This window comes from Aethalodelphis obliquidens, unplaced genomic scaffold (assembly GCF_003676395.1).
Source record: "Aethalodelphis obliquidens isolate GAN/ISIS:26980383/991018 unplaced genomic scaffold, ASM367639v1 scaffold14, whole genome shotgun sequence".
NCBI lineage: Eukaryota > Metazoa > Chordata > Mammalia > Artiodactyla > Delphinidae > Aethalodelphis > Aethalodelphis obliquidens.
The window spans coordinates 39,581,095-39,602,641 of record NW_020837958.1 but is presented as its reverse complement, the minus strand read 5'-3'; the positions used below and the strand labels follow the sequence as shown (position 1 = coordinate 39,602,641).

Here is a 21,547-nt window from a genome sequence, read left to right as displayed (position 1 = left end):
AGAAGCCTGGGCACCGCAACGAAGAGTAACCCCAGCTCGCCACAACCAGAGAAAGCCTGCACGCAGCAACGAAGACCCAACGCAGCCAAAGATAAATAAATTAAATAAATTTATATTAAAAAAAGTAATAACAGAAGAGAATAACTTTTAGAATTTTAAGATATGGTAGTTAATTTTTTTAATCCATGAAATAATTGGAAGATAAACTTGAGAAAATCTCCCAAGAAGTAAAACAAAAAGAAATGAAAAATGTGAGAGACCAGATAAAGTTAGAAAAATCAATTAAGAATGCCCAACATCCACCTAGTAGGGGTTTTTAAAAGAAAGAAGAGGTAACTCCCTGGGTTGTCCAGTGGTTAGGACTCCACGCTTTCACTGCTGAGGGCCCGGGTTCAATCCCTGGTCAGGGAGCTAAGATCCTGCAAGCCATGCAGCCAAAAAAAAAAAAAAAAAAAGGATTAAGTGAGGCAGAAAATATTATCAAATAATTAGTATAGAAGAAATTTTCCATTGCTAAAGGACATGAATTTTTCAGACTGAAAGGACCCACCAAATGCCCATTGGTTGAAAGCAGATTCCTACCCAGTCATATCATATTGAAATATCAAAACCCTCAGGATGTAAAGAAGATTCTAAAAGCTTCCAAAGGAAAACTAAAGTCATGTACAAAGAATAAGGAGTTATAATGATATCCCTCAAAAGCAACATAGGAAGCTGAAAGAAAATGGTGAAATTATGAGAGAAAATTATTTTCAACCTGGAAATACAAACCTAGCCAAATTATTAATCAAATGTAATGGCCCAATAAATGTGTTCAGATATGCATGGGTCTCAAAAGATATTCCTATCTTGCACCCATTCTCAGGTAGCTACTTGAGGATGTGCTCCTTTAAAACAAGGAAATAAACCAAGAAAAAGAAAGTCACAGAATTCAATAAATGGGGTATCTGGCCCAATAGATACGCAAAGGCATATCCCAGGACAATAGCTCTATAGAGCAACAGCTAGTCCAGATTCATGAAGGAGGACAGAAGGTATATTAGTCAGTATTTTCTGTGTAATAAAATCTCAAAACTTCGGGAGCTTACAACAATATTTTTCATGTTCGTGGGTCTGCATACGGGCTAGAGTTCAATCAATACAACTGCACTCAGCTGGACTTGCCTCTAGACTGAGGTTTCAGTTCAGGTCTTCTCCCCATGTTTTCTCGTTCTCCTTGAACCAACAGCTATCCAATCCATGTCCTTTTCACGGTGGATTGCAGAGGCTCAAGAAGCAAGCCAGATTACACAAGCACATTGAAATCTCTTTTCCTCTCACGTCTGTTAAAATTCTTGAGCCAAAGCAGGTCACAGGGCCATGCTCAACATCAGTGGGACAGGAAAATATACTCCCCCTACTCTAGGGAGAGATACTGCAAAGTCACATGGGAAAAATCAGGGGTGTATAATTCTCTTAACTGGAAAGAAGTGAAGCACTGGGAACAATAATCCAATCTACCCCAGAAAGCTCCAGGAAAGATGTCTCCAGGAAAAAAAATATGGGACTGATAGAAGACTTGATATATCCGACTGTGTGGAAAAGACTATCTCCAAGAATTTTACAGTTCCTTAGGAGAATGACAGTGATAGAGGCTTAGGAAACTAAGCAAATGAAAAATAGGTAATTATTACTTCTATGAAAATTCATACAAGGAAATTAAGGACTTCCCTGGTGGCACAGTGGTTAACAATCCGCCTGGCAAGGCAGGGGACACGGGTGCGAGCCCTGGTCCGGGAAGATCCCACATGCCACAGAGCAACTAAGCCCGTGCGCCACAACTACTGAGCCTGCACTCTAGAGCCCATGAGCCACAACTACTGAGCTCACGCACCACAACTACTGAAGCCTGCTCGCCTAGAGCCCGTGTTCTGCAAAAGAGAAGCCACCACAATGAGAAGCCCGTGCACCGCAAAGAGGAATAGCCCCCACTCGATGCAACTAGAGAAAGCCCACGTGCAAAAACGAAGACCCGGGCTTCCCTGGTGGCGCAGTGGTGGAGAGTCCGCCTGCTGATGCAGGGGACGCGGGTTCGTGCCCCGGTCCGGGAAGATCCCACATGCCGCGGAGCGGCTGGGCCCGTAAGCCATGGCCGCTGAGCCTGCGCCTCCGGAGCCTGTGCTCTGCAGCGGGAGAGGCCACAGCAGTGAGAGGCCTGCGTACCACAAAAAAAAAAAAAAAAAAGAAAAAAAAAAAACGAAGACCCAACACAGCCAAAAAAAAAAAAACTGGAATCTGAAAATCTGAAATCAAGATCCATTACAATCATCGTCAGCCAGGCAATGGTTGTGACATAGATGCAACTGCCATGTGCAAACATGATTGCTATTTCTATTGGCATGACTAGATAACTGCCACTCCTGGAGATTTCAGTCCACAAACCATTTAAGTGTCATTTGAGGAATGAATATAAGTCCAGGTTTTGTCTAAGAAGTTTTCATTTATACTTTCTGGAAAAAACAAGGAAGTGCCAGTATCAAAACTCGCAGAATGAATATCAATGGTTTGGAAGAAAATTCTATTCATGATTGCAGATCAGATCCCTCTTTTTTAAAATGCTGTATCACCAATACTTTTGAAGTTTCAGAGTATGATATTGTGTTTAAATTAATTAAATGTGGGCATTGACATCTTTGAGGCAAAAAATGATTCAAAAAATGGGACTCTGAATATAAAGAAGTTTTAGAAATACTTAAACCAACTTATTTGCTTATATTTTTCTTTTTCTTTTTCTTTCTTTTGAATTTTTTTGCCGCTCAGCACTGCATGCGGGATCTTAGCTCTCCAACCAGGGATCGAACCTGTGCCCCTTGCAGTGGAAGTGCGGAGTCTTAACCACTGGACAGCCAGGGAAGTCCCTTATATTTTTCTTTTTATTGCTTGCAAGCACCAAAGTATATAATAAATTATACATCTAAAGTATAAAGGATCTATTTCAATAAATATAAAAATGCTAAGGGATAAGAAAGCATTGTGGTTATTTTGGTTATTTTTTTCTTTTTTAGCGGTATACAGAAGTATGGCTTACAATCAGTGATGTCTTAGATCAATGAAATGTGGAATATTGAGATAATAGAGATATGGCGGGGCCTTGGGTGGTGTGAGTTATAATTATTCATATTAGGATGCCAGGAGTCTAAAATCAGTCAATCAAGAAATCACAGGGTAAACATTATACTGGAAGAACACACTGCCTGAGATTAAATCCCAGCTCTGCCATTTGCTAACAATGTGACTTTACGTAATTACTTGATCCCTCTGTGACTCGATTTTTCTCATCTCTAAAATAGGAATAGAAATAGTGCCTACAATATAAGGTGATTGAGAGGATTAGACAATGCATGCAAAGCACTTAGGATAGAGCCTGACACATTGTAAATGTTACCTAAAATTATGATTTATCTAAATGTATGGAGATAAATACCAAAAGAAACAGCTAGAATGGTTTAGAGAGTAGGTTCTGGGTTCTGAGAATAAAAGTGGGGAGAGAAGAGGACTGATGTTTTTCATTATGTCTTGATTGTTTTTAAATTCTGTACTTTTAATTTGATTTAAAATTTTTCTTTTTTTATTTGTTTCTTTTTGATAAAATAATTATTTAAAATACACACGTAGGGACTTCCCTGGTGGTGCAGTGGTTAAGAATCTACCTGCCAGTGCAGGAGACACAGGTTCGAGTCCTGGTCCGGGAAGATCCCACATGCTGCAGAGCAACTAAGCCCGTGCACCACAACTACTGAGCCCGCGTGCCACAACTACTGAAGCCCGCGCGCCTAGAGCCCGTGCTCCACAACAAGGGAAGCCACCACATGAGAAGCCCACGCACCACAATGAAGAGTAGCCCCCGCTCGCCACAACTAGAGAAAGCCCACACACAGCAACGAAGACCCGACACAGCCAAAAATTAATTAATTAATTTAAAATAATAATAATAAAATACACATGTTAGTGGGTCATAGACCTAAATGTAAAATGCAAAACTATAAAACTCGTAGAAGATAACATAGGAGAAAACTGAGGTGATCTTGGGTTTAGCAATGGCTGTTTGTCTGTTTTTGGCCATGCTGCAGGGCTTGCGGGATCTTAGTTTTCTGACCAAGGATTGAACCTGGGCCCCGGCAGTGAAAGTGCCGAGTCCTAACCACTGGACCACCAGGGAACTCCCAAATAGCTCTTTAGATATAACACCAAAAGCAAGATCCATGAAAGAAGAAACAGATAAGTAGGACTTGATTAAAATTAGAAACTTCTGTTCTGCAAAAGACACTGTTAAGAGAATGGAAGAACAAGCCACAGCCTGGGAGAAAATATTTGCGAAACACATATCTGACTAGTATTCAACATACACAAAGAACCCTTAAAACTCAACAATAAAATAAAAAAACACCTCATTTTAAAATAGGCAAAAGATCTGAACAGCACCTCACCAAAATGATATACAGATATCAAATAAGCACATGAAAAAATGTTCCACATAATGTGTTATCAGAGAATTGCAAAGTAAAACGATGAGACACCACTACACACTTACTAGAATGACTAAAATCCCAAACACTGACAACACCAACTCACTAAGACATGCAGGGTACCTGATACTTCCTGCTATTTAGGTTTTATCAGCATTTTGTCATAATCATAGTGGACCAATGTGTTGTCTTATGGGATGCTAAGGTGATCAAAGTCCCTGTGGACTAAACTGTGGCCCAGAGGCAAAGTTAACTTGGTCCTGAAGCAAAATGGTGAAGATGTACTTCTGCCCTTGACAGGTTAAACAAAACTACTTTTGGCCTTCTTTGCTATTGAAATAAAGAAAAAACAGTCACAAGTTAATAACTTTATTATAGGTGGCAGAGGCTCTATTGTTTTGCTCTATAAAGAAACCATATCTGGAACAACAGTACAATTGGAGTCATCACCTGTCTTAACCTTTCAATAATCCACTGTCATTCTCCAAGGCTCTTCTGACTTCATCATGAGCCAGAGAGGTGAGTCAAGTGGGTAAGTAACAGGAATCACCACCTCTGAATTTTCAGGTCTTTGATGGTTACCAAGTCTTGCATTTCCCCCCAATGATGTGTTATTATTTGTTGTTTATAATTTTGATAGGAAGGAAGCCCTAGGGCTTCCACTTAGCCCTTTCAACCATAATAGCTGTATTCCCTGTATTAGAGAGACATATTCTGCCAACTGCTTACTATCCCTAGTCTATACACTCTGGAACTAGAGAAATCATGGGGAAAGGGGTTTAAGGACTGGACTGATGTTGAAGTAGATTAGAATCAAGTCAATTTATCACTTGACTCCACTCTGAATGGTGGATCACTGTGCCAACTACAGCCCCAATTAGCATTACAGCCAGTGTCAACAATCCCAGTATCACAGTTATTGTATTCATTTTCCAGGGCTGCCATAACAAAGTACCACAAACTGGGTGACTTAAAACAACAAAAGTTTATTCTCTTGCGGTTCTGGAGAACAGAAGTCCAAAGTCAAAGTGTTGCCACGGCTGGTTCTGAGGCTTTGAGGGGCATCTATTCCATGCCTCTCTCCTAGCTTCTGGTGGTTACCAGCAGACCTTGGCATTCCTCGCCTTGCAGTTGCATCACTCCAACCTCTGCCTCCATCCTCACATGGTGTTCTCTGTGTGTGTGTCCAAAATTCCCTCTTCTTATAAGGACATCAGTCATTGGATTAGGGCCCACACTAATTCCATATGACCTCATCTTAACTTGATTACATCTGTAAAGAACATATTTCCAAATAAGGTCACCTATTCCAAAGGTACCTGGGTGAGGACTTCAACATATCTTTTTGGGAGACATAATTCAACCCATAATTTACCCTGAGAAATGACTACAGGTCCCATCAGGGAAATCTGCAAGGAATATATAGACAGATATTTATATACATCTTCCATAAGTGTACTTGCTTTCACTTCATTCAAGGTACTCGAAATCTGTGAACTAACCCAGGCTTGGAAATTGGGTTAAATATCATAACTATCTTGTCTTAAGTTCACCCTCTGTTCACCAGTTCCAGAGGACTTTGGTTTTACAAATTAGGATATTAGTGAACTACCCATATTCTTTAGTCCCATCTGTAGTGTCTTCCTCCAGCATCACTGGCCTGCAGAAACCAGTTGCTACAGCACTTTCCAAAGATGCCATCACCCTCTCACAAATGTATTTCTCAACACCTTGGTGAAGAGAATGTCATCTGGGCCCTCTCAGGGGGTGGAATTGGGTGTAGATGAATCACACTTATAAACCTAGAAGGAGAGGTTTATAAACCAACATTCTCATCTCCTTAAGTGTTTTAATTATTTCTCCTTCATTATACCAAAGGATTCTCAATTTCATTTAACTTCATCAGTGAATCCAGGTGTCAGTCAACCAACTGAAAAAAAAAGCAATTAAATCTATTATACACCCACCAGGATGGAAAATATTAAAAAGACTGACACTATTTGACTTTCAAGAGTATGTGGAACAACCAGAGTTCACATACGTTATTGGTGAGAGTGTAAAATGGCACAACTACTTTAGGAAAACTCTGGCAGTTTCTTAGAAAACTAAATACACATCTACCCTATGACCCAAGAGAAATGAAAACATATAACCACAAAAAAAGTCTTGTACATAAATGTTCATAGCAGCATGATTGATAATAGTCTAAAACTAGAAATAACCCATATGTCCATCAAAAGAGAATGGCTAAGCAAACTGCGGTATTATATTAGTTTGTTATTGCTGTGTAACAAATAACTCCACAACTTAGCAGCTGAAAACAATGTTCATTTCAGCTCACAAGTTTGTATTTCAAAGTCTGGCACAGTTCTCATCTACTCAGAACGTGGCTGGACTATCATCTGCTCTGGATCTCAGGGTGTCAGTTGAGCTGCATTCCTTTCTGGGGGCTCTGAGGAAGAATCCACTCTTAGGTTTATTCAGGTTCTTAGCTGACTTCAGATCCTTGTGGCTGTAGGACTGAGGTCCTGTTTTCTTACTGGCTGTCAGCTGGAAATCACTTTCAACTCCTAGAGGTCACCCACATTCTTTGCAATGTGGCCTCTCCATCCAGCAATGAAGAATCATCCTCCTGTTGAGTGTCTCTCATGCTTCACATCTCTCTGACTTCACTGTTTAAGACCTCTTGAACCAAATGTAAACGGTTCATGTCATTAGGTTAGATCCACCCAGGTAATCCCCCTTTCTAAAAGTCAAATGTGCGGGACTTCCCTGGTGGCGCTGTGGTTAAGAATCCGCCTGCCGAGTCAGGGGATGTGGGTTCAAGCCCTGGTCCGGGAAGTTCCCACATACCGCGGAGCAACAAAGCCCATGTGCCACAACTACCGAGCCTGCGCTCTAGAGCCTGTGAGCCACAACTACTGAGCCCACGTGCCACAACTACTGAAGCCCGCGCACCTAGAGCCTGTGCTCCGCAACAAGAGAAGCCACCATAATGAGAAGCCCGAGCACCACAATGAAGAGTAGCCCCTGCTCGCTGCAACTAGAGAAAGCCCGTGCCCAGCAACAAAGACCCAGTGCAGCCAAAAAATAATTTAGAAACAGAAAAAAAAAATTTTTTTTAAAAGTCAAATGTGCTATATAAGTGGTCCCCAACTTTTTGACACCAGGGACTAGTTTCATGGAAGACAATTTTTCCACGGACTGGAGGCAGGGAGGATGGTTTGGGGATGATTCAAGTGCATTGATTTATTATGGTTTCTGTGCAGTCAAACCTCTCTGCTAATAATAATCTGTATTTGTAGCCGCTCCCCAGCGCTGGCATCACCACCTCAGCTCCACCTCAGATCATCCAGCATTAGATTCTCACAAGGAGTGCACAACCTGGATCCCTCGCATGCACAGTTCACAGTAAGGTTCGCACTCCTATGAGAATCTAATGCCACCGCTGATCTGACAGAGCTCAGGCAGTAATGCAAGTGATGGGGAGTGGCTGTAAATACAGATGAAGCTTCGCTCCCTCACCTGCCTCTCACCTCCTGCTGTGTGGCCCAGTTGCTAACAGGCCACAGACCGGTACCAGTCCGTGGCCTGGGGGCTGGGGACCCCTGTGCTATATATGACATAACCTAATCATGGGAGTGCTATCCCATCGTATTCACAGAATTGGGGATTGTACAGGCCATGTGCACCAGGAAGCAGGAATCTTGGGGGACATCTTAGAATTCTGCCTACACAGGTATATTCATTCAATGAAACACTACTCAGCAATAAAAAGTAGTGAACTATTGATACACACAACATGGATGAATCTCAAAAATATTATGCTGAGTAAAAAAGAAGGCTTACACAAAGAGTACTCAGAGGAATTCAAGAACAGGCAACATTAATCTGTAGTGGAAAAGAATCAGAAGAGTGGTTGCCTCTGAGGGAGCGGGCTTGGGATTGATTGGGAAGAGGCATGAAAGAACTTTCTGGGGTGATGGTAAGGGGTAGGGTTGCACAGATATATGCATGTGTCAAACTCATTGAATGGTACACTTAGATTTATTCATTTCACTATATGAAAATTTTACCTGAAAAATTAACAATAATTTTCTCTACTTAATGATATGCACACTGAAGTGTTAGGGGCCAAGTGTATGGATGTCTGCAACTTACTGTGAATGCATCAAAAATACAGTCTGAAAAATTCTACATGCTCTGTGATTCTATTCTGGAAAAGGCAAAAATATAGAGACAGTATTGGAAAGGGGAGAGGGATTAATAGTTGAAACACAGGGGCAGTGAAACTATTCTGTATGACACTGTAATGGTGAATAAAGACATGTATTTGTCAAAAACTATAGAAACATATAACACAAAGAGTAAACCTTAATGTAAACTATGGACTTTAGTTAATAATAATATATCAATACTGGTTCATTAATAGTAACAGATATACAACACTAATGTAAGATGTTGATAATAGGAGAAACTAGGGTGGGGGAGGGGAGTATATGAGAACTTTCTCTATTATCTGCTCATTTTCTATGTTAATCCAAAATTGTCCTAAATACTAAAATCTATTAATTAAAAAAATAATCTGAAAAAAAATACAATGAATTGACAGAAAAATGCATAGATGGGTGGGTATGTGATCAAGTGAATATAATAAGATGTTAGACTCTAAGAAAAAATAAACTCATCTCTTTTGTACAAAAAGGTGATTAGAACTCCCAGCTCTTAAAATCGGCACATGGAATCCAGGCTCTCTGGTAAGTGCACTCATATTGGTCATTTCATTCTAATTTTAAATTATGTTCCTCCTCCTTAGTCCTGAACCCTCAGAATCCATTCCCACATATATTTGCCAAATTTTATTGATATAAATTTGAAAAATCTTTTAATTCTTTTAGTGAGAAGGCCTTCTTGTGAATTTGAGCTCCTATTTGACCCTGATGCATGTTGGGGTCTGATTTTGATAATGAGTATGGAGACGATTAAGTCAGTGGGATGGGGCATGAGGAGACTTGGCTTCCTCTTGCCACATAATTCCCCATGGGAAGTCTACATATAGTCTTCACACCAGAGGGAAGCAACCCCATTGGACAGGGAGAGGGTGCTATAGTCTTTGGCTATTTTCAGTGGTAGGTTGGGGTTGTAAGAGAGATCACCAATTGCCTGCTGTGGTAGACAGCTTCTGACATGACTCCCAGAGATCCCTGCCTCCTGATGCTCATGCCCTGTGTAATCCCCTCTCCCTGGGTGTGAGCAGGGAGAGGGGATAGTAACTTGCTTCTAAGGAATAGAAATGGCAAAAGTGACAGAATGTCATTTCCAAGGATAGGTTATAAAAGGCTGACTTCAGTCTTGCTGGCATTCTCTCTGGCTCTTCCTACATGCTTGCCCTGATGGAGAGGCCCATAGGCCAAGGGAATGAGGGTAACCACTGGCAAACATCTGATAAGGACTGAGCCTTTCAGAGGAACTGAGTCCTGGAGGAACTGAGTCCTGGCAACAACCATGTGAGTGAGCTTGGGGGAAATCATTCCTTAGTCAAGCCTTCATTTGAGACTGCAGAACTAGCACCTCGATTGCATCCTTGGGCGAGGCCCTTGAAGCAGAAGACTCAGGTTAGCCACACCCAGATTTCTTACCCACAGAAACTGTGACTTTATAAGTATGTGGTTTCTTTGGGGTTTTTTTGTTTTGCTTTGCGGTACGCGGGCCTCTCACTGTTGTGGCCTCTCCCGTTGCAGAGCACAGGCTCCGGACGCGCAAGCTCAGCGGCCATGGCTCACGAGCCTAGCCACTCCGCACCATGTGGGATCCTCCCGGACCCGGGCACGAACCCATGTCCCATGCATCGGCAGGCGGACTCTCAACCACTGCGCCACCAGGGAAGCCAAGTGTGTGTTGTTTTAAGCTAGTAAGTTTGGGGTAATTTGTTATGCAGCAATGGAAAACTAATACACTTGCCTAATATCCATTCTCTCCTTATTCCTCAGCAACAGAGACTCTATTTTATTTGGGATACTAACATGCCCAGCTAAAATCATGCTGTTTCTAATCTCTCATTAAGTCTGATGTGACCATATGACTGAGTTCAGGCAGAAAAGAAGTAAGCAGAAGTGTTGCATGGAACTTCTGGAACGTTCCTTATAGGGAGATATCTCACTGAGAAATGTACCTTTTGTTTTCCTTCTTCCTCATTCTTGCCGCCTAGAATGTGGATGTGATGACTGGAATTCCTGCAGCCATCTTAGAACATGAAGTAACTTTGAGGTTAGAAATCATACTCTAGGAAACAGAAAGGAAGAAGGAATATGAGTCCCTGATGTGCACTCAGCAGCCATACCAACACTGGACTCCTTACCTCCAGACTTACTTTAAGTGAAGAAGAAATAATCTGTTATCTTGTTTACACTATTGTTATTTTGGATTTTCCCTTATGTGCACCCAAAATAACCCTAACTCGTAGAGGACTCAGGGCTCTCTTAGCCATGCACATCCTCTCATTTATCACCAACCCATGTCCCTCTTCCAAACAATACTCAAACTCTCACACAGGAGCAATCTTTGAGTTTGATTTTTACATTTTTCAATCTCTTTAAGCTTTCCACACCTCCTCACAATCCTTGCATTCCTCATTCTCTTTATACTGATCTCTGACAGTCCCCCAAGTCTGTGCTCTCAATGGACACTTCATTCCAGGTGCCACTAGTAATAAACTGATGAGCTGTTTTGCCCCTGAATGCCACTCCATCTCTGGATTTCCACTAACTCTAGTCCCAACAAAGCCACACAACTATTCCCAGATTCCAACTAGTACCCTGAGAGTTTGATGCCCTCAGCCAATCTAGTACCAATTTCTTTATCAATCAGTCATTAGTTACAAGCAACAGAAACTAACTTCATCTTATTTAAGCAAAATAAAATTTTATGTTAAACATATTACATTTATAAAACATATCTCAGGGGATTGCTGAAATGACTGGAGGACCAAATACAGAGCCACACAACTAGAAACAATGCCCTAAATTAAGCTGCATTGTTGTCTCCATGAGGACAGCCCCATCACCACTGCCCCTTGCACAGCTGGCATGGTTGGCACTGAACCCTCAATGCTGCCCAAAACAAGCTATGTCGGGGCCCTGCTGCACCTAGAACTAGATCTTGCTGTAAAGCCATTTCCCCTGGAGAGAATTCTTATGGTCACTGAGTGCTCACTTCCTTAGCTACAGAGTCATTAGCTTAGGCTGTGATCAAGGTACATGCTTGGCTGAGAATAGGTCAGGTGTCTGCACTCTGGTTTTAAGGGAAGTTCAGAGAGTATCTGACATCTATTAGTTAGGGAATTCCCCTAACATAGGAAGTGGTTTCAGATGCCAGATGTCAAAAAAAAATGCCAACTTTTTCCTACTCTCAGGCCAGGGTGCCAAGAAGGACTGGGAGAATCACACTTCCCTAATTTCTCTAGATCTTCCCAAATATTCCCATTATCACCTGTCAAACAGTCAATGTTTCCTAATCAATGCATTCACTCTAGAATGTGGCAGAGAACTTGGCTATAACCAATCTGCAGATCACATGGCTATCCTCCTGCAGCAGCCTCAGATTGCTGGCCATGGGCAGAGGCTTCCTTACCAGAGTTACAAATTGTCATGCTGTTCCTCATCTGCTTGTCCCCTCTTAAACCCCTTCCCAAGGTTGCCAGATGTGAATTATTTTACCACTTTTCTACTTAATCCTCTGCAGTTACAACCACAGGGCAATGGGGAAAGTTGAGGTCAAGCTCTAAGAGACAACATGCAGTAGTTTTCCCAGTTACTTCATTATCACCTAACAAGGACATCTCATTTCCAGGCTCAGAATGGAGGGATTCTCACTGCATCCCACCCTATATCAACAAGGCCAGTTCCTTTTTTAGGGTCTGCTGTTTGCATCACTGCATACCTTATACCTATTTTTTATTTGAATCTCTTTGTTTGGAAGTGACAGAAATCCAACTTGAAATAGATTAAACATAAAGAAGACTGTATTGGGTAACAAAATCCAATAAAGGGCTGAAGAACTAATTTGCACAAAGCGTAAGGATGTCTCAGGAATAACTGGAACTAGGCTCTTAAATTCTAACATAAGTCTCTATATCTTTTGCCTCAGCTTCTTATTTATTCTTTCTTCACTCCAACCACCTTCCTTCTCTTCATGTTGGGGAACATGGCTGCAAACATTTCCTGAGCTTTACATTTATAGTTTTCACCATTCAAAAGAGAATGACTGGTTTCTCAATTCAAATAAGAAAAAAATGGTGAGAAAGGGTTTTATTGACCCATCTTCAAACAGGTACCCACACCTGGACCAGTTATGGCTGAGGGTAGGATTATGTAAGAACAGTGGTTCCGTGGGTAGCCATGTTTGGAGGAGGATGTTTGGATGGAGGAGACAGTTCCCAAGAGAAAAGTTGTGCTGGGCTAACCACACTACAGATGTCCACGATGGTGGCCCTGAGGCAAGTCCTTTCTCATGCACAAAAGCTTGAATAAGCTTATCAATGTATGGCATGTTTGGTAGGATCAAACCCTTTTTTCCCCCTTCCCTTTTTAAAAAAAGAGCCATCTTGTCTCACCTTCTATGTACCATTCTCTTGCCCAGACAACTAAAACATTCTAAGGAGAGCCTCCCCATAAGTTAAGTGCCTATGTGCCCACCAGATCGGAAGATCCTTAAAGAAAGCAACCAGGATTAATTTATCGCCATGTGTCGACTGCCCCATGATTCCATCATAGATCAGACACTCAAGAAATAGTTGTAGAACTGAGTTAAGATCTCTTCTCACTCTTCAGCGATCTCTGAGAACTGAACATTTTAGATGTTTAGGATCCCTGGAAAGGCCTAATGCTAGAAGCTAAAAATAAAAGTGGAAATTAATAGAAGACCGGGTAACTTAAGGTAGTGGTGGGAAGAAAAAAAATAGTCAGTAAGGGTTTTCCCCATAACAGAGAGATGAACAAGAGACTACAGGTTATGATAGACAGGTTGGGAATATACAGTTAATATATTTGCCTCCAACCTTCCCTGGACCCAAAATTATAGCAGGAGAGAAGAGCGATTGGGAAGAACATTGCTGATGGAGTTGGTAGATATATGGGGGTGAAAGGAATTTTAAGGTCCTTAAGCAGGACCAGAAATGTGCTAACTTTTCACTGATAGATAAGCTCCATCCTTTATTAGAAGGTCGACATGGATGTCTAATCAAGCTTGGCTTCTAATCATAGTTGTACAGTGATGACACTGAGGACATTGCTTCAGAGAGTGAGAAGATGCATTTCAAAGGTAAGGAGGCGCCATCACTTTATGTTCTCCCCCTAGAGAGAGAAGGACTGACAGGAGTGCACTGGGTTAGTAAATCAGCCTGGTGCCCACATTCTGAGCCCTGGAGATCCTTGCTCAGAGTTCTGAGGGAGGCTAAGATCTGTGGCTGCTCTAGAAGTAGCCTGGGAATTCTCCAAGTGACCACAGGCAGGGAGAGTTCTCCAAGGCATGGGTCCTTTCTCCTCTGTTCTCAAGGTAATTCCGCTATCCAGGCTCGCAGAGTTGGGATCAGAGCAGCAGAAAAAGGACAGTCCCCACTGTACCCTCTCCCCAGGTTCCTTTTTGCATGCTGCTCCCTCTCTGGAAGGAATCCTCCCCACCATGACACACTCTCGCTGTTTTCACTTTTCCTCCAGGACTCCTCTCTGGGCATCAGTTTCTTCATCTGCAAAAATTAAGGGGTCAGGCTGGGTAACTCTGCAGGGCCCTGATATCTTCTGAAATCTCGAAGGTAGAAGTGATGCTGTGATGCAAAGACAGGAGTCCATGCCCAGATTATATGTCCAGGTATCAGGTGCAACAGATCAGAGGAGCTTGACTAGAGTGTGGTCTGGGTCTGTCAGTCACAGGCCTCAATCACTTGGTGAGAGAGAGAAGGGGTGGTGGTGGGAGCTAATTTATTTAATGTTTACTATGTGCCAGACACTGTTCAAACACTTCATATATATATATATATATATATATATATTTTAATAAATTTATATTTTTTGGCTGCGCTCGGTCTTGGTTGCTGTGCGCGGGCTTTCTCTAGTTGTGGCGAGCAGGGGCTACTCTTTGTTGTGGTGCGTGGGCTTCTTGTTGCAGTGGCTTCTCTCGTTGCAGAGCATGGGCTCTAGGCGCGCGGGCTTCAGTAGTTGTGGCACACGGGCTTGGTAATTGTGGTTTGTGGGCTGTAGAGCACAGGCTCAGTAGTTGTGGCACATGGGCTTAGTTGCTCCGTGGCATGTCGGATCTTCCTGGACCAGGGCTTGAACCCTTGTCCCCTGCATTGACAGGTGGATTCTTAACCACTGTGCCACCAGGGGAGTCCTACTTCATATATTTTAATTCACCTAATCATTAAAATAAACCAGGTTACAGGTGAAAAAGGTGAGGCACAGAGAGGTTGAATAACTTACCCTAAGTCATCCAGCTTGGAAGTGGCAGTGTCAGAGCTAGAACCCAGCAATCAGGCTCCAGAATATGTCATCAGTTATGGAAGTGAGGACATGCTTAGCAAGGAGGCTTCACAGCAGGATTGCTGTGACAGTGTTTCATGTCAGAGCATTTTTAGTTCCCCAGGAGTGCATGCATTTGGGAGGGGGTCTCAGTCAGGATGAGCTCCCACATCAGATCACAGCCACTAGCCTCTCTGGTATGAGGCCCTTGCAAAGCCCAGCCCACTCTGCCTGTCTCCTTCTTTTATGGTGAGTTCTCAGGAAGCCCTCTTGGGTGTCCGCGTATCACACACACACACACAGATGCACACAGCCTGGCCTCCAAAGTCCCCCCACCTCCACCACCTGAAACACCTGAACCCAACAGTGGACAGGGTTCAAAGCATTTTCTTGGGCTTCATCTCAGTTTCAGTGCCAATCAGCAGATACAAATGGCTCCTTGCAGAGAGAGGAGGCTCGAACTTCACAGTCCTGAGTCAGGGGAAGGGCAGCTCCTGCCCAGCCGACCCTGAAACATGCATGTTACCATAAAACTTCCAATCACAGCCATTTGTTTGATTATCTGTAAAGGTGTCAAGTATTTATAGGTTATACTGCTCAGAGCTCTTGGTTTTAAGTGTCAGAAGCCCAACTTAAAGCAGTTTAGACAGAATGAGGAACTTAATGGCTCAATGACCAAACTGTAGAAATGACAGGGATGGCTCATGGAAACAGAGACAGGTGGAACCAGGGCCTCATATCTCTGCTGGTCCCTGCATGAAAGCTTCAGTTGCTCCTTTGCTTCAGCTTTGTCCCTGTGGAAGGGATATGGCCCCTTGAAAATTCCTCAGATGAGGAAGGACTTTCTCCCAGGCAGAAGGTTGGCCCAGATGGAGGAAGTTTCCTGTCCTTGGGGATCGAGGGAATGAAGACGGGAGTATGATCCCTTTTCAGAGAGTGGGGAGTGGGAGGCTGGGGTTGGGGATTCCTTCCCTAGAAACAAGGGCAGGATTCCCCAACACAAAGAGTTCAGCCTAGCCTTCACTAATTCATTCAACAAACAGATATGGGAAGGCCTATGATGTGCAGTGATGCCATAGACATCGTGGGTAGGCTGCAGAGAAAGTGATCAACATGAGGACACAGCTCTGCCCTGAGACCTTGTACTTTATTGCAAATACTTCAACAAGGTGAGTAACCAAAAGAGAGGGAGGTACTGTGGGACACCCAACCTAGTCTAGGGGTATCAGGGAAGGCTTCCAGGAAGCAGTGACTTCCAAGTTGATACCCAGTGGACAAACAAGCGTCAACCAGGTTTTGGCTTGCTTTTTGGCGAGGGATGGGGGGAGTGTGGTGGGATGGAGACTGGAATGAACATTCCAGCCAGAGAGAAGAGCTCTGAACTAAAAGATCAATGTGTGAGGGCTGCAAAGAAAACCACGGTGAGGAGGAAGCAGACTGGAGCACTGGCATGGAGGACATTGTGGGCCAGAATGGATTTGATCCTGAGGGCAATGGAGAGCCATGGGAGGTCTAAGGAAGAGAGCAGTGGCACTGTCTGATTTCCCAATTGTGAGATCACTTGGGTCCCTGGGTCAAGGTAGAGAGGTACACCTCCCACACCAGTGGAGAGAACATTTTGAATCAGTTTTGCTCTCAGTTTTAGAAGCTTAGACCTAAAAACAATTAGAGAAAATACCTCAAAGAAACACCCTGAAAAGGAGTGGTTACAGAAAGGGGGATAGGTGTCCTTGTGTTAAGCAAAGAATGAGTGGCCAGGGAAGTGAATCACCTGAGGGTGGGCATGCTCCCCACTGTGCTGGTAAGCTGGGGGGAGGGATTCCAGGAGCCGTCTCTCAACCCCCGAGGACTCTGGTTGGTGACAAGGGGGCCCCCCTGCCTTCTTGCTGGGTCTCCACTTCTCCACCTGCAAAACTTGCCAAGATTGGGTGCAGGAGGCTGGGGGTTGGGTGGGAAAGCTGCTAAATCCTCCTTAGGTGAGCTGCGGGGGTGGAAGAGTTCTCTAGTCTCTTCTCCTGGAAAGGATTCTGTATCCTGTGGCCCCACAGTATGGAGGCCAATGGCTAAGTCCGTGGAGCGCGTCTGTGGCCAAGTCCAGACTGAGTCTAGGTGGTTTTCCTGAAGAAGAAAAAGGCCTCTGCAGGAGGGGGTGGAAGCTGAGAAAGAGTGAAGGGGTCATTTGGTTACTCCCCAGTCTTGACATTCATCACACACACACACACTCTGTGCCGAGGGTGCTGGGGACCAGAGACTCACACCCAGCAGCAGCGGGGAGAGGGGCTGAACTGTGGGACCTGGGGGAGGGGAGAGGCAGGCTGGGCCTTGAAGGTGCAGGGCAGGGTCCTGTGGCCTTCAGGACAAGTTAGGAGAGAGGCAACCCTCCCCCTCTGCAGCTTCACACCGCGCCTCCACTACAGTCCTTCTGCCCGCTGGGCGCTCCAGCTGGTGGGTCTCGGCTCTCCAAAGGCTCTTTCTCTCCGCCCCTTAGCCTCTGTTCCTCTGTTGTGTCTGTCCCTGGCCTTGTCTCACTGAGACTGACCCTCCGTGTGTGTCTGTCTCACTATCACTGCCCTGTTTTGTCTCATCTCTCTCTTCATCTCCATCACAATCCTTCTTTCCAACCGTGTCTCTTCCCTGTGTTTTCTGTCTCCATGCCTGCCTCACTTGCTTTCTCTGTCCCCCTCTCATCTCTCTCTTATCTTTGTCTCCTCTATCTCTGCCTTGTCCCACCTCCTTCCCTTCCTTCCTCTTGTACATGTTTCACCTTTGTCGCCACCTCTGTCCCTGTCTCCCTCTTGCCGCCCCCCCCCCCCCCGCCCACGTCTCCAATCTATCTCTCTCGTCCATGTCTCATCCTTATCTCCATCTGTGTACCTGTATCTCTCTTGTCCCTTTCTCCATCTTTCTCCATCACTGTTTCTGTCCCTTTCTCACCCTGTCTCCGTCTCTGTCTCCTCTCTTCATCCACATCCTCTGTCCCCATCTCAGGCCCCGTCTCTTCCTCGTCCTTGTCTTCATTCCCCCTCCTGAGCCATCTCCGTGGTCCCTTCCGGGATGGGACCTCGCTGGGGGCGGGGCCGAGGGACTGGATCGGAATAACTCGGTTATCAGGACGAATTGAATTAACTTCTTCACACGAGCGCCGCCGGGCCTGTTTCCCCTCCCTTCTGCGGGGCCGCAGGTGGAGAGGCCAGGGAGAGGGGTCGGGACCCTACGGCTGGGCACGATGCATAGACTGAAGGTCTGGTCCGGATTGGGGCGGGATGGGGGACTCTAGGGATGGGGCCCCGCGCAGCCTGCCCTGAACATCCCGAGCTCTAAGAGGGCGGCGGCGACCCTTTGGGGTGGGGGTCGGGGGCGGCTGGGGGCGGGGCCTTGGCCGTCCAGGCCCCGCCCCGCCGAGCTCGCCCCGCCCCGCCCCCTCCTCGGGGTCCTACGCGTTAAAAGGCGCGCGGGCCGGGTTGGGCTGCACTTGCGTTGCACCGGGGCGGAGCGCGGCCGCGACGGGGCGGGCGGACTCGCGAGCTCTGAGAGCCGGCCTCGGGTCCTCGGCCCCTGGCGCTCCAACCCCCATCTTGACCCCCACCCGGCCCGGGACACCAACTCCGACCCGGCCCGGCCCGGCCCCCGCCCCCGCCCCCCGGGCCGATGGACTACTCCTACCTCAATTCGTACGACTCGTGCGTGGCGGCCATGGAGGCGTCCGCCTACGGCGACTTCGGCGCCTGCAGCCAGCCCGGCGGCTTCCAGTACAGTCCCCTGCGGCCCGCCTTCCCCGCGGCCGGGCCTCCCTGCCCCGCGCTCGGCTCCTCCAACTGCGCGCTTGGCGCTCTACGCGACCATCAGCCTGCGCCCTACTCGGCAGGTGAGCCCATCCCCGGTACCACCCTCCTTCCAAATCCTACAGCACCCCTAGCCCCTGCCCTACTCGGCTAGTGGTTGCGACTGTCCCCCACAGCCGCCACAATCCCTGCCCTAGTCAGACCCTCCAACTCCCCGCGGGATCCACAGTCCCTCGTGTAAGACGGGATTCCCTAGGCAGAGTTGAGCCCCACCCTCTCCTCCTTCCCGTTCCTCTTCTCGCTGCCGTATCCCTATCCCGTGCTCTTTAGGTCAAGGAAATAGATCCCCAGTGTAGCCCCAGGCTCCTCACCAGGCCCTCCCCTGCCCATCTGCAAAGACTGACCACTAAACCTCTCCATGCCCTGTATCCTTGGAAAATGCTCTCGGCTCAGGCCAATAAGACCTCCCATCCTTATCATTCCCACCCCGCTTCATGCCCGACCCCCAGCATGGACCCCTGCGGCAGATGAGCTGCCCAGCTGGGAGCCTTCCCAGAGCCCCAGCACCATCAAGCCCCTACTGCCTGGTTTTGAACCCATCCTACCTGTGCCCAAACCCTCTTGCGCTATTGAAACCCATTCTGTGGCCAGAAGAAAAGGATGCTCAGGTCATTGAGCAACTTTCATTTCCCCATGCCTCCTGGAGATTCTCCCAGCTAGAGTACTGCAGAACCCAGAAGCAGTCCCATGCAATACCCAAGCCCCCTGATCCAAGACCCCATCTGAACCTTCAACCTCGTGGAGCCTCTTAGCCACCCCCATTGCTCCAGTTAGAGTTCAAGCTGCCCCACCCATTCTCCTTATCTTCTTCCCTCCTGGGAAGACCACCGGGACCCAGTAGAAGATTGGGACCTGTGTGGTGGGGAGGGATGGTGAGAGAGACCTGGATTTGGAGAAGTGAGAACCAGAGAGATGGAGTCAGAAACTGGAACGGGGATGGGGAGATTGGGTACTCTGGGTCATATGCAGATGGGGACTGGGGAGCTGGAAACAGGAAATGGGGAGATGGGCCCTAGAAAGATGGAGGTCTGAGATGGAGAAGACAGGGACAGATATAGAGAGATGTGAGCAGAGATGGGAAGATTGGGGTACTTGGAAGAAATGGAGAACCAGGGTTGGGGAGATGGAGATAAAAACCAGGTGATGGGGACAGGAATTATGGGAGATGGGGACCAAGGAAAATTGAAAACAGAGATGAGAAAGATGGGGATAGGAATGGGGTGTTGGAGACAGGATTAGGGGAGATAGAGAACTAGGGAGATATGACAAAGATAAGGATATTGGGGATCCCTGGAGAACAGGGAGAACTAAACGGGGGCTGGAGACAAGGATGGGGAGATAGTGTCAGAAATACTGTCCATGGGACAATGGGTACTGGGAAGGGGTAGATGGGAGACGGGGATGGGAAGAGTGAAGGGAAGGGTTGGGGCTGGTTTTTGGAGGAGTTGGGAGACAGAGAGAGATGTCTGGGAGGAAGAAGAAGGGCAAAGAGAAGATGGAGGAACCTGGGAGGGGAGAAATAAGAACCCTTCTCAATGGGCACAAAGAGAAGAATGGTCCAGGAGGGGAAAGTTGCAGATAGATGTGGTTGGAGAGAGATGAAAAAGAGAGGGGGACACCTGGAAGAGAATGCGATATGAGATCGGGCTGAGGAAATGAGGCCTAGGAAGGAGAGGGATGCAGGGTAGAGGCGGCCAAATTTTTACATGTCAGAGAGTCCGTGGCAGGCCTGAAAGTAGACCCGCGGTCCATGACTGGTTACTGGGGAGACACAGGATGTTGATGAGACCTGACAGACAGCTAAGGCTAGAATGGATATAGCAGGACCTGAAGTCAGGCCGACTGAGGGAGAAACACACTGAGGGTCGGGTCCGGTAGACTGGCGGGAGATAGAGGGAACACTGCGGAGGGCCAACGACAGGCCAGCAGCCTGGATCCGAGGATCAGATTTTGGTTCCCTCTCTGCGGCTCTTGGGCCCCAGGCCTCCCCGCGCCCCGTCCGCTTTCACCCCTGCCGGCTCCATCCAGCGATAGGGAAGCCGATCCGTACTGAGAGGACCAAGCCGAGGGGCCAGGTCAGGGGCGGGGGATGGTGAGCGATCCCTCAGGGGCAGAACACAGCGGGCCGGGATCGGCCCCTCACATCCCCACCCTTGTTGATTTCCCCCCTCCTGCACACACCCGTAGTGCCCTACAAATTCTTCCCGGAGCCGTCGGGCCTGCACGAGAAGCGCAAGCAGCGGCGCATCCGCACCACGTTTACCAGCGCGCAGCTGAAGGAGCTGGAACGCGTCTTCGCCGAGACTCACTACCCCGACATTTACACGCGCGAGGAGCTGGCGCTCAAGATCGACCTTACCGAGGCTCGCGTGCAGGTGCGTGTTTGCGCGGAAGTGTGTGCGCGCGGAGCGGGGCCGGGAAGTTAGTGCCTGACACCTGGGGGTCCGAGGGACAGAGGGGCCTCACTCGGGCAGCGGGCGGGTACAGCCCGGGGGCGGCGAACTAGGACCAGGGGCCAGGGTGCAGTCTGGAGGTGATTGGGCAGGGGAGGACCGGCAGCCCCGGGAGGCGGTGGGGCCAGGCGGGTCCTGAGGCCTTCGGAAGAACTGAGCTGTTCAGCCCCACGATTTCTCCTCAGTCTCCCGGGTAGGGCTGGGCACGCAGAGTGATGCTTGGGAAGCCAGGA

General features: G+C 46.7%; 2 protein-coding genes across 17 annotated transcripts in view; both read left to right on the top strand.

The window, feature by feature from the left end:
- Positions 1 to 10,277, top strand: part of CLPB (ClpB family mitochondrial disaggregase) — a 171,891-nt gene extending 161,614 nt beyond the window's left edge. The window contains exons 18-20 of one of the 12 annotated variants that reach the window (XR_003434569.1): positions 4,884 to 5,024; positions 9,211 to 10,012; positions 10,247 to 10,277. Coding sequence is in view for 5 of the 12 variants with exons in the window: in XM_027115637.1 (XP_026971438.1) it covers positions 9,211 to 9,234 (24 nt within the window). In the remaining 7 variants the exon portion in view is untranslated. Of the gene's footprint in view, positions 1 to 4,883; positions 5,025 to 9,210; positions 10,204 to 10,246 lie in introns of those variants that run through there. The other 11 variants (XR_003434570.1, XR_003434568.1, XR_003434572.1 and 8 more) reach the window with 11 other exon arrangements.
- Positions 10,278 to 10,367: 90 nt separating this feature from the next.
- Positions 10,368 to 21,547, top strand: part of PHOX2A (paired like homeobox 2A) — a 12,994-nt gene continuing 1,814 nt past the window's right edge. The window contains exons 1-4 of one of the 5 annotated variants that reach the window (XM_027115626.1): positions 10,372 to 10,416; positions 13,766 to 13,823; positions 16,063 to 18,884; positions 21,049 to 21,236. In XM_027115626.1, coding sequence (XP_026971427.1) covers positions 18,668 to 18,884; positions 21,049 to 21,236 — 405 coding nt within the window. In that variant the 5' untranslated portion in view covers positions 10,372 to 10,416; positions 13,766 to 13,823; positions 16,063 to 18,667. The other 4 variants (XM_027115625.1, XM_027115627.1, XM_027115629.1 and 1 more) reach the window with 4 other exon arrangements.